At 32.8% G+C, this 12313-nt stretch overlaps 1 protein-coding gene across 1 annotated transcript in view; it reads left to right on the top strand.

Moving 5' to 3' along the window:
- The window catches only part of LRP1B (LDL receptor related protein 1B), a 1837374-nt gene that overhangs the window by 830902 nt on the left and 994159 nt on the right, over window positions 1-12313 (top strand). Inside the window, exon 4 of the mRNA XM_049097407.1 lies at window positions 10278-10397. Coding sequence (XP_048953364.1) covers window positions 10278-10397 — 120 coding nt within the window. The remainder of the gene's footprint in view (window positions 1-10277; window positions 10398-12313) is intronic.

Raw genomic sequence — 12313 nt, 5'->3', positions numbered from 1 at the left:
TGTTACTCTCCAATTTATAAAGCATGTTTACAGTTACTGTGTCTCTTAATATTCATAAAATCTTATCAAGACATTTTCTAGTTTGGAAACTAAGGCTCAGAAAGGTTAAGAATCCAGTCAATAGTTGTGGTATCTCTTCAGAGATACCACAAATAGATCTGTGTTTTCCACCATTAAAACTAAAGTACAATTCAAGATACCATGCATCTCTAATCTCTTCTTCCATATAATAAAAGATGGAAGTGAAAATTACTGGATTTTATTGGTGTAGATGTTTTTGATGATTATAGTGGCAATGATATAACTGCCAATGTATAATAGGTATTTACAATGTGTCAGACACTGAACACTTCTGTTGAATCACTGTCTTTAAACTTCACATCATCCCAATGAAGTTAGTAATGTCATTATCCTTATACTGTTCTAAGAAGAAAACCTTGCACAAGCATGTGTTGCTTTATCTTCTCATATCTTTTTATAGATAAAACTTAGGTAAACATTTTTGTTTTTGTTGTACAAACTCTGCAGATTATGCATTAATTAGTTAGCAAATTTTGTCAGTGGCTATTTAAGCCAAATCTGTCTTTTCATAACATAAATTAATCTCTTCTCATTTGATTGTACCTTGGTAACTAGATTTTAATTTTCTATATAATACAAACTTTAAAAGTTTTGCATATTGAATTTTAGAATGCTGAATGCCATCTATAGTGAAGAGTTTCAAAAGAAATGAGAACCTAAAGTTGCTAAATTGTTAGAAATGATTTTATTTGAAGATCCATAATAAACAGCTCTTTATTCAGTGTTAGCCAATGAGTTCAGATAGTTGGAACTCCTTTACTAAGTAAACCCTTGGTTTGTAGACATAATATAAGATGGAAAAGTCTCTTAGCATTAGTGCAGTATACTCTCAAGTTGCTGTTGTTACTTTAGTTTAGCTTTTATTTATACATTTCAAGGTATATATGGTAGCATATCTTAAAGTTGTATCCCTGGTATAGATGGAGATGAGAAAACAACAGTAAAAGCAGAGCAGTAAAATCCGTTTCCAGATAATAAATAAGAGAATAAAATATGTATGCAGAGAAGACATGCACTCTTAATCTTCTGATGTAGATGTATTACAGACCATGTCCACATATGTTCCAGTCAGAATTAGTTATAGGACCCTAATCAGTATAGAAGGAAGTGTAAAAAAATAATTGTGTGTGTATACCCCCATACACACACATATACACCCCCCACACATATATATACACATGTATATACACACATGTATATAATATGTAGTATATCTAATAATATATATAATATATAATAAATATATATTATTTATTTTAGGGAGAGAGTATATGTTTTAAGGGGAAGGGTAGAGGGGGGAAGAATTCCAAGCAGACCCACCCTCCCACCAAGCATGGAGCCCCATGCCATGCTTGATCCCATGACCCAGAGACTACAACTTGAGCCAAAATCAAGAGTCCAGTGCTCAAATGACCGAGCCACCCTGGAACCCCATAAAAATATTTTTTAAACATATATTTGCTATATAAACTAGATGTGTTTCAGCAGTGAATTGTCTCATTGAATTACTGTTTATCCCTAAATGGAATAATATACAACTACCAAATGGATGTTGAGTGCACACGTACACACACATGAACATTATTGAAAAGAAAAAGAAATATGCAATCTGTTATAAACCCCAGACTTAGTTCACAGAATATTTTCTCAAACTTCATGTTTAGCCTATAGCTTCCACCTCATAATGGTACATCTAAACTGTAGAGAATTTTGCTTTTCCTTGTTAAAAGAGTAGTAAATCCTTATTCAGTATTAACATGCAAAATTAAAATTAGGAAATGACAGCTTTGCCATGTCCATTTATTAAATAGGTGAATATATATTATAATGTATGTATATATGTTATATATATATCCCTTCTCAAAACTCAACAAGAAAACAACCTAATAAAAAGTGAGTAAAGGAAAGAACAGACACATTACCAAAAATATATGAATGAAAAGTATGAGAAATATATGAAAAATATATAAAAAATGGAAAACTATGAAAATATATGAAAAAATGTTCAATATCATTAGTCATTAGGAAATGCAAATTAAAACCACAATAAAGTACCATCACAAATACCTAATAAAGTGACTAAAAATTAAAATTAAATTGAAAACTGATGATAACTTGTTTTGGGCAGAAGGCCAAGCAACTGGATGATTCTTCATATATAATGGTAGTAGGAATGCAAAGTGGAACAGCTACTTGGGAAAACAATTTGATAGTTTCTTATAAAGTAAAACATCATTTTACCATATAAACCAACAATCTCAGATTGACTCAAATGAAATGCTAAACTGTATTTACATGAAATTGCATGTGAATGTTTAGAGCAACTTTATTCAAAATTAAAAGTCACTTAAATATCTGCCACTTGTGAAATGGGTAAATAAACTGAAATACATTCATACCATGGAAGAGTGTTCAGGAATAGAAAGGAGGGAACTCCAGATAAGGTAATATGGCTGAGTCTCAAATACATTATGCTAACTAAAGATGCCATAGGCTGGATGATTCCACTTATGTGACATGGTAGGAAAGACAGAACCATTGAGATGAAAAACAGACCAGTGATGCCAAATCTGGCAGTGGAGAAATGAGTTGACTACAGAAGGGCACAGGAAAAAATTCTGGGATCATGGTCCTGTTCTGGATCTGGATGGTGGTATTGGTTATACAACTGAATGTGTTTTTCAAAACTCATAGAACTGTACATAAAAGGAATGAATTTGTATGTAAATTTATACCATGACAACAAAAATAGAAATAATAACCAAAAAATGCCTTAATGTTGTATCTTTATATATGAGAGCACACTGAAAATTTGAAGCCAGGACTGTGTAGTTTAGCACTAAGCAAAGAATTCTGAAGAAATCCACATTGGTAGTCATAAGCAGCAGCCTGATCTCTGCAAGCCGGCTCACACTGCATTTTACTAGGCCAAGGAAACAGGGGTGAGAGGATGAATGATGTGACACAAATTATCACCATTCTAAATATGTCATGCATACGTCCTGCTGACAAGAGGGACTGTCTGGCATGGTAAGTAGCTGCATCAGCTTTTCAATCTCCAAATATAAAGAGTGGGTGAAATACTTTTTTAATGTGGTACATAAGGAAATGATTTTTTTTTCCTTATAACTATGATTATAGTTGTTGGTTAAGTGGCATTTTTGTAAAAGCCAAATTCAAGGAGTGATTTGATTACTAAAATTAGGAATTAAACACTATCCCATTTTGTAAAATAATGTCTCAGATAACTTATGAATTTAGAAAGTGCCTATATTTTTTGATATTTCCAAAGAGTTAATAAAAGTTCTAATTTCCTCTCAGGGAGAAACATATAACCTGGAAGAACATGAATAAAACAGCACAGTAGTGTTCTCACTGTCCTGCTAAGTCCAATACATCAATGTGAATTGTGACCAATGTGAATTGTTCAATTATAGATCATAAAGGTAGCCAGCATAGTACTATTGACTGCACCATGAATGAACCAATGGCTACACATACAAGCTGGCAAACAGTGGTTCTCTGGCTTAGAAATATTTATGTAAACTATAAACTAATGAGGGGAGAAACCTCCTACCAGTAAAAACTTGTAATTTTTGGTATCTGGTTATCAGCTTCAAATCACCTTCTCTACTGTCCTGTTTTTACTCTGAGGCAGGTTAGAAAAATTTATCTGTGTTTCCTAAATCTTAAGCCTGCATACATTCTGGAGACGTGTTATAAATCCCAATGCTGTCAAAAAGCAAAACCACCCCTAAAGATGATGCAAACCAGCATAAGTGCTTGATAAAAATTTCTTGTCTGATTTACTAATTGGTCCATCCGTATGTAGCAGATTAAATATGCATGCACATTGCTTCAGAGAGCAATCTTCTTCATATTTCATAGAAACCAGTTAGCCAGTATAGAAAAATCTTCTTTTTCTATGGTTAGTATTCCCCTGTTGGAGATTTTTCATTCAGGTAAAGACTTTAAGAGAATGAATGAATGAATGAATGAATGAATGAATGAAAGTACCCCCCCAAAGGCATCAAAAGATGCACAGGTAATTTGAGGGCAAAACTAGAACTAAATGTCGTATAACACTCAAAATTAAAAGCATGAAAGAGAAAGTCATTCTTTTATAAAAAGAAACATACCTCCAAATGACTTGAAAATTATATAAATTGTGATGAGAATACTACAACTTAAATGGTAACATGCTAGTGGAAAATAAAAATAATGCAAAGAATTGCATGTGTCAGGCAATGTTTTAAGAACTTTGTATGATTTATCTCATTTAAGCCTCTCAACAACCCTATGAGGTAGCTTCTATTATTATCCCCATTTTAGAGATAAGGAAAGAGAATTATAGATAACTTATATCATCTGCCCATCACCATAGTATTATGTAAAAACAACCCTGGTACCTCAGGGGTTGAATGCATCAAAAATCCAAATTTTCACTTACATCAACATCCAAATGAGTCATCAGTGGATGCTTGCTGTTTCAGCCTCCCTTCAGTTTAGGACTATTGGCACAAGGTTCTCTGGGTCTTCTGCTGGCTTCTTTGCTGGCTGACAAGTAGAGAGTAGGAGAGTGTCAAAATGCTCTAGAGCCTAGGTCAAAAAGTGGCGCACACTAATTTCGCATATGTTGCATTATCTAGGTGCCAGATATATGGCCTCAACATAATGTAAGTCAACTGGGAAAATTAATCTTTTTATTTGCTCAGAAAAAGGAAACAGGATTGGTAAACATTAGCTGTTTTTTTTTTTTTCCCCCACATTCACATAGCCTGAAATTAATAAAACCAGGGTTGGAACTTAGGTATTCTAGCTTTAGCGCTTAAGGCTTTACTTATAGTATTCTACCATGATTTAGAAAAAAGAACAAGTAGTGAAAGAGATGTAAGATTTAGCATGAAATAATTTTCTATCCTTCTAGAATCTCTGCTACTATTTATTAATAATACAAATCCAGAAATCTATTTCTAAGTTAAAGAATGGCTTAGGAGCTTAGTGCCTCAAAGTTGCCCATTACTTGTAAGGTGTTCACTTGCATTTGATAAGGAAGATATATTCACATTTTTATAATCTCCTCTACAACTTCAAAAAAAAGGCATTGAAAAGATTCCTTAAATACCATAGAATGGAGTGAGTCCGTGTTAGGAGAGTCCTCATCAGTTGAATTGAGTTTGATTCCTGAAATAATAGCTCCTCTCCATTCATTAAAAAAAGACACTTTTCTTTTATGATAATGCTAAGAAATACAGATCAAATACCATGTTATATATCTGGATTCAGACTTGCATATTTCATCACCTTAGATGCTGGTAGTCTTCCTACTTTAACCTAAGATCCAAATCAATGATAATGTTACATGAATCAATGACCACGCTTCAGAGCACTCTATGAAGACGGATAATTCAAGTACAGAATTTCTGTTCTACCCAAATAAGCTTTCTAACAAAATTAATCTGATGCATTTTTAATTATCTACATAAGCATTATAGTGTTGCATGTAATTAAGCATAAATGGTAAGCAGCTCAAATAGATTACATTACGGTAATTAGTATTGCTTTCCCAGAGTTAAGCCAAATTTTAAATTTTAGTTTGCATTTTGTTAGTTCTTCATAATTCTTCATGGCGTTAGAAGAATCACCATTTACCATTTCATCTGATAAAATGCTTTCAGTCTCTTTGCACATGCATGAGTTCTCAAAGAGGATAAATTTGATGAACGACAAAGTGAGTTGCCCTTGTCTCTTGCTATTTTCAACCACTAGATCCCACCTAAAACTCAAAACCATGTGTGAGGTCTGATCTTTCATACCCAGTTTTTCCCCAATTTCTCTCATTTTTTCTCAATTCTCCTCATTATTATCCCCATGTTGGTAACTATTTTCAACAGGTATATTCCAGATATTTAAAGTTTGGAGAGAGCAGAAAGATGTAACCAATAGCCTGTGGATTTTGTACTTTGAATTGAGAGGGCAAACAAGGAATTGGCCTCAAAAATTGTATGGAAAAAAATAATACATTTAAGGTACTGAGCTAACATGCCTGCTTTAAGGTATCAGATTAAATAAATTTGGTCAAACCTCTATCTTTATTCTCTTTATTTCATAATATATTTAATTATTTTCTAGGAGAAACCTTTCCTATTTCCTCTTTCTGCCCCAATTCCTTACTACTACTACTACATTTATCTCTATTCTCTGTCCCACTGGAATCTTTTTTAAATGTCTTAATTGACCCTATTAGAAAGCCCAATATATATTTTAGTGTTCATCTAATAATATTCCCCAGGGATTTAACATCTATTGTTCTGCTTACTTCCATGAACCCTTTTTCCACCTTGGATTTTGTCAAGTTTTTCAGCTTCTCCCATATATAAATTTGATAATTTCTTGGGCTTTTTTGTTGATGGTTCTTCTTCTGCTTGCCTTTCACATATAAACATTCTCTGGGGTTTATTTGTATTACAAATATTCCTTACAAGGGATGATTCTTTCCTTTTTAGGCTTTAATTTCCTACTTTATGTTTATGACTTCCAGAGCTACATCCCAGTCCAGACTTGTCTTCTTAGATACACTCAAATTCTCAAGTCTCTCTGGGCCTTTCTGGTCAACATTTGAAACTAAACAGTCAACTATTTTCCCTCAAACTGTTGGTCCTCCTGTTATTCTTGATTCATTTTATTGGTACTATTAACTTACTGTCATTTTGCTTTCCTCAAGTGTTTGGCCATCCATTCACATAAATCTTCATAGTCTTAATGTGTGCCTTTGCCATGTCTAGGCCTTCAGGTAGCTTTTTAGGATATTTCACTCATGTTTTGCCATGCTATTAGGTACTATCAAACACTTCTGTCCTCAATTATTAGCAATGACTCTCATTATCAAAACTAAAAAGTCTACTTAATTTAAGAATTAATCCACTTTGACTTGGCCCCAAACAAGAATGCTAGGCCCATTTCCTACCACTTCAAACGCTGTGATTCAGCCACACAGTTATTTATCATTGTATTTCTTGTATGCTTTCTTGTCTTTTCATTTATTTTTGCATATTGTCTGCTTTATCTGGGATGCACTTCCATAAATTTTGTTCAATGAACACTTCTTATCTTTTAAATTTCAGCTTAAATTAAACTTTTCTCACGACTATTTTCCATGTTATCTATGCTCATTTCCAGTCACTGGAGGATTCCTTCACTTCCTAGCTCATGTCACTTGTATTTTTATTTAGCATTTCTTATTTTCTGCTTTTAATTGTATTGTTGTTTACGTTGTTTTCCTTCCCACCTAACCCCACCCACTTCCACACTCATGTTGTAATTCCTTAATTTGTCTAAAGTAATGTTGCATGTGTAGAACCCCAGCAGAGTGCTTAGCATTGAGTAGGTGCTTAATCAATGTTGAACTAAAGTAGCATATATATTCAAGGCAATTTTGGACTGATTCCACCATAATCAAACAAAATTTGACAACTCAATTACCTAATTTGAAGATGTAAATGAACTATCTTTAGGACCTAGTTTAATTTAATGGACTAGAAATGACACCTGAGAGTGTTAATCCTCATCCTAGAATTAAGCTATTTCATTGATTCATTCATCCTATAAAAATTATAAAACACTTTATCTATAGTGCACTACTAACCAAGAATGAAAAATAAAAATAAAATACACCATATTCTAACCATCACTGTATTATACTTTGGGAACTAAAGGCAGTATTAAAAATATAGGCTCTGTAGGCAGACTGACTTTGTTTTGAAGGGCAGCTCTGTCATATATTTACTGAATAATCTTGGATTAGTTATCAACCATCAGTTCCCTTATCTGTAAATCGTAAATTACAATAATATCTGGAGGTTTGACTGTTATAGGGTTTCAAAGAGATTGCATATTTAAAGAACTTGGTATATGTTAGCCTTATACTTTGTAGCTATAGATACTAGTGAGGGAAACTAACATGTAAATAGCTACCTTAATGCAAAGCAAAAGTTCCATAATTTCCAAAGAACCATTCATTCCATATTTTCTATTAATAATGTGTTTTTACAGACCAAATTCCTGGTCTTTGTACATTACCTAAATATTAACATTGTATTAGCATATTATTAGCAATGACCCGAAACTCAAGCCTACAAATTAGATATAATTGATCTGCATATTGGTTGAATCTATGTCAAGGAAACAGAAATTGTTCTGGTATTTCAAGGGGGAAAGAAATTTAGTATAAAGTATTGATTGTAACGGAGAAATGGAAATTAGAAGTTTAAGAGAGCACAACTAGCTTTCAAGTTATGGTACTGGTAGTTATGTTCCAGCAAAGGGACTGTGAAATAGGAGGAAAGTCAAGAGTGTGAGTTCTAGAAGCAATGCAATGAATGTGTATCAGGAATTGGTTAACTGTCAAATGCTGCTGATAGGTAAATAAGATGAGGACTGAAAGAAGGTCATTGCACTTATCAACTTCAAGGTCATCAAAGACATTTATGTAAGCAGTTTCTGTGGAGCAGTGGAAGTGAAAGTTCGAGGAGTAGGTTAAATATAGGAACAGAGAAAAGCAAATGTATGTATTATTTTTGTAAGTTTTGTTATTAAGAGGAACAGAGGAATTTTGCAAAGGTGACTAGTAGAGGAAGTGAGGTCAAAGTTTTTTGGTTTTAAGTTGGGGAAAAGAGAATGTTTGATGCTGAAAACAAGCTGGTACAGGGGTCAGAAAACTTTCTGTAAGGGGCTATGGTAAATACTTTAGGCTTTGTGGGTCAGAGGTCTCTGAGATAACTAGTCACCTATGCCTTTGTAATGTAAAAACAGCCACAGGCAATATGTAAACAAATAGGCATGACTGTATTCTGTAAATTTTTAATTGTCAAAGAGAGATGGGCTCTTGTTTGATTAATATAAATTATTTAAAAAATGATTATGAGAGCAAGCAGAGAATGGCTGAAGTGATATCCTTGAGTAAGTGAGAGGGGATAGGATTTGTGCACAGGGATGGGAGGTGGGCTTTGATTATGAATTCAACCAAGTTTGAAAGGCAAGGACAGGAATATGCAGAGGTAGGTAAATGTGAAGCAAAAATCTGTGGAAAATCTCCTTGATTGCTTCAATTATCTCATAAAAAGTAGGAAGCAGGATCATAATATGTGAGTGACCGTTAGGAAAAAGATTTGGGGTCTTAAGGGAAGATGCATGGAATAATTGCATGAAAGAGATGGAAAAATGATTTGGTTAAGAAAATATTTTAGATAGTGAGATAGCAAATTTTCTACTTGGAATGATCTAGCTTTCTTTTCCACATTGGAGCATTAAAATATTTTTATTATATATGTATGTATTTCCTGAAGCACCAGCTAAACTTGTACCATTATCAACATATCTTGAATTCAACATATCTTGAATCATTTAATTTTAATCTTCAAAACCCTTATTTTTCTCCCCAGGAGAAGAGATTGTTGCAATCCATTAATACCTTCATTTTCAGACAGCAAAATCAGTCACACATTTTATCCATATATTTTTCTGGTTTAGCAAATTTTATTCCTGTTAGAAATTGTGCAATGAATATGCCTCTGTCACTTCATCTCTGTTTCATGCATTTATCATATTGAATTCTAATCTATTCTGAGGGTTTGGTAACTTTTGCTTCAATGATGTATTTGCTCTGAACGAGTTCAGATATAATGAAATATATTATGTCCAGTATTTATCTGATATTTTGTCACCAATGAAAGATAAATTATTGAAATGGAATATATTCACATTGATTGCTATGAAGGTTACACGTGGATTATAAATCAAAACAAGTCCTCAAAAGATAGAAAATCAATTGATATGTCAGATAAGAAATGTATAAATGTTGAAATTAACCACTGAGTTGACATTTTTCCTCTTGAAATAATTTAATTTACCAGAATTTGAAAAGATTTGTGACTTTGAACATACAAAATAAGCTAAAAGTGAAAGACTGAACAGATCTGAAATTTTGTTAACAATGCTTCAAATAAATACAAGCCAACATATTTTAGAGGGAGTAGATATCATTTTTTCTCTCAGCCATTCTCATAAATTTTCAAGGAGACCAATCAGAACTGTATTATTGTGGTTATACCCTGAGAAATTTTAACAATATTTAAATTTAAATAGGACATAAGTGTGCATAGTTTTATTAACATAGTGTCTCTGTTTTTCTTCTCCAGAACTATTACCCAATTGCCAGCTGCTGAATTGTCAGTATAAATGTGCAGTTGTCAGAAATAGTACAAGATGTTACTGTGAGGATGGATTTGAAGTAAAAGAAGATGGAAGAAGCTGTAGAGGTAAGTAGGATATGTGACTTTTTTTCTTAAGAGAGGCTTAGTCAATGGACATTTTAAAAAGTATCTTTGAGCACCTACCATGTGCTTCGACAGTGTTTAATTTTTTTTTTGTTTGTTTCTTGAGTTTTAAAAGATGATGCTCCCGTATAAATCATACACATAAGCATACCAAAAATGCATTTTCACCAATCAATTTTCAAATAGTATTGCAATAATGTCAAATATGGGGAATGTTAATGATGGGAAGTAGTTTAGGTTAACCATGAAAACATTGGATTTAACAGTCTTAACTTCCCAAATGTTTCCTGCCAGTTATACAGCTGCAATATAGTAGACATCTGCTATGAACTGAGTTATGTTAATAATACCATGCAATATTCTTTATAATTTTTTTCATTTTTTGCACTGGTAATTCTGGTAATTAGCAAATTTTATTCCTGTTAGAAATAACAGGAATTTATTTGCATTTTATTGTTGCATTTTACCAACAGCAATAATGAACATAAAAATATTTATGTGTATTTTTAATGTCATAATTCTTCGTTTTTTGAATGCTGTACAGCACATGTTTACTCTGAAATGACTCGCCTCGGCCATACTGAACAAGTTGCTTCTCCATTCTATTAACTTCTATTATATATATGCTAGAATATGTATATAAACCTGATATATCTGTAATATGAATAATACATTATTTTATATGGTACTTAGAGTCTATATATACAAAACATAAAATATAGACTCTATATATAAAGTCAAAGAATATCTGCATTGCTAGAGCCACTAATAGACTATTTTACAAAGAAATTGGTGCTTTGCCAATTACTTTAAACCTTTGCTTTAATATTATCAGTTTTACTTAGAAATAGAATCTTAAAGTTGAAAGAGTCCTCAGAGAGAATATTGTTCAAAATTCTAATGACAGAAGTGAGAAAAGCAAGACCCTGAGAAATTAAGTGACTTACTTAAGTCCTACACATCTTCTCAGTAATAGACTTAAGGCTAAGGCTCAGGTCTGCAGAGTTCACTTATTCTTGTCTTGAAGAGGTTCATCGCTTTTTAATGTACATCTGGGGCTTGAATTTTTCATTTGTTGTTTGTTTTCTGCATAATACAAATATTGTAGAAACACTTACTTTTAAATGCTTGTCAAGCTCAGAGGCTATTTAATCTGACCAAACCAAACTAGTATATTTATTTGATTCACACTATTTTTAAACCAACATTTAAAAATCAGAAGATTGCATATAGAAGTTCAGACTTTCTGAAAAAAAAAATCAGATCTGGCAACATTAGATACCTTATAATCACAAAAGTCAACCATATATGAATAGTACTTCTGTATGCATGCACACATACATGCAATTCCCAGTTCAAACCAGCTCTTTCCATTCACACAGGGAAGGCTAATATACCTACATAGCATCCTTATTCTTTTGCTGCAACTGAATCCTATAGGAATCAGGATTTTTCAGCTCCTTCTGCATTGATCTCTTTTTCCCTAATCTCCTAATTAAATCCATAAAAATAACCATAATCAATATCTTCTTTTAAACATTAGTAAGGAATTTCACATCAGCCAGTCTAGAAGGTCACTACTGAAACAAAGGCTCTTTTTACTTTCTCTGTACTCCTGGATGGCCAGATTTGACCATCATTTATGCTCTCCTGAAGCTGTATTTCCAGGGTATTTTCTGTCCTTAAGAGGGAAAAGAAAGGCAGCATTATAAATAATGACATGCCTATTCCTCTGCGGCCAATTTTGTGGAGTTACATGAATGTCATAGCAGTGCATTCTGGCTAAGAACAACAACAACAAAAATCATTACTCATATTGCTCTCTGGATAGCATAATCATGTCAGAAAAACTAAAATAGGAATCAAAAAAATTAAAGTTGAAAAATCTGTGAAAATGG

This window comes from Canis lupus, chromosome 19 (genome assembly GCF_003254725.2).
Source record: "Canis lupus dingo isolate Sandy chromosome 19, ASM325472v2, whole genome shotgun sequence".
Lineage (NCBI taxonomy): Eukaryota > Metazoa > Chordata > Mammalia > Carnivora > Canidae > Canis > Canis lupus.
This window is presented reverse-complemented; position numbering and strand designations above follow the sequence as displayed.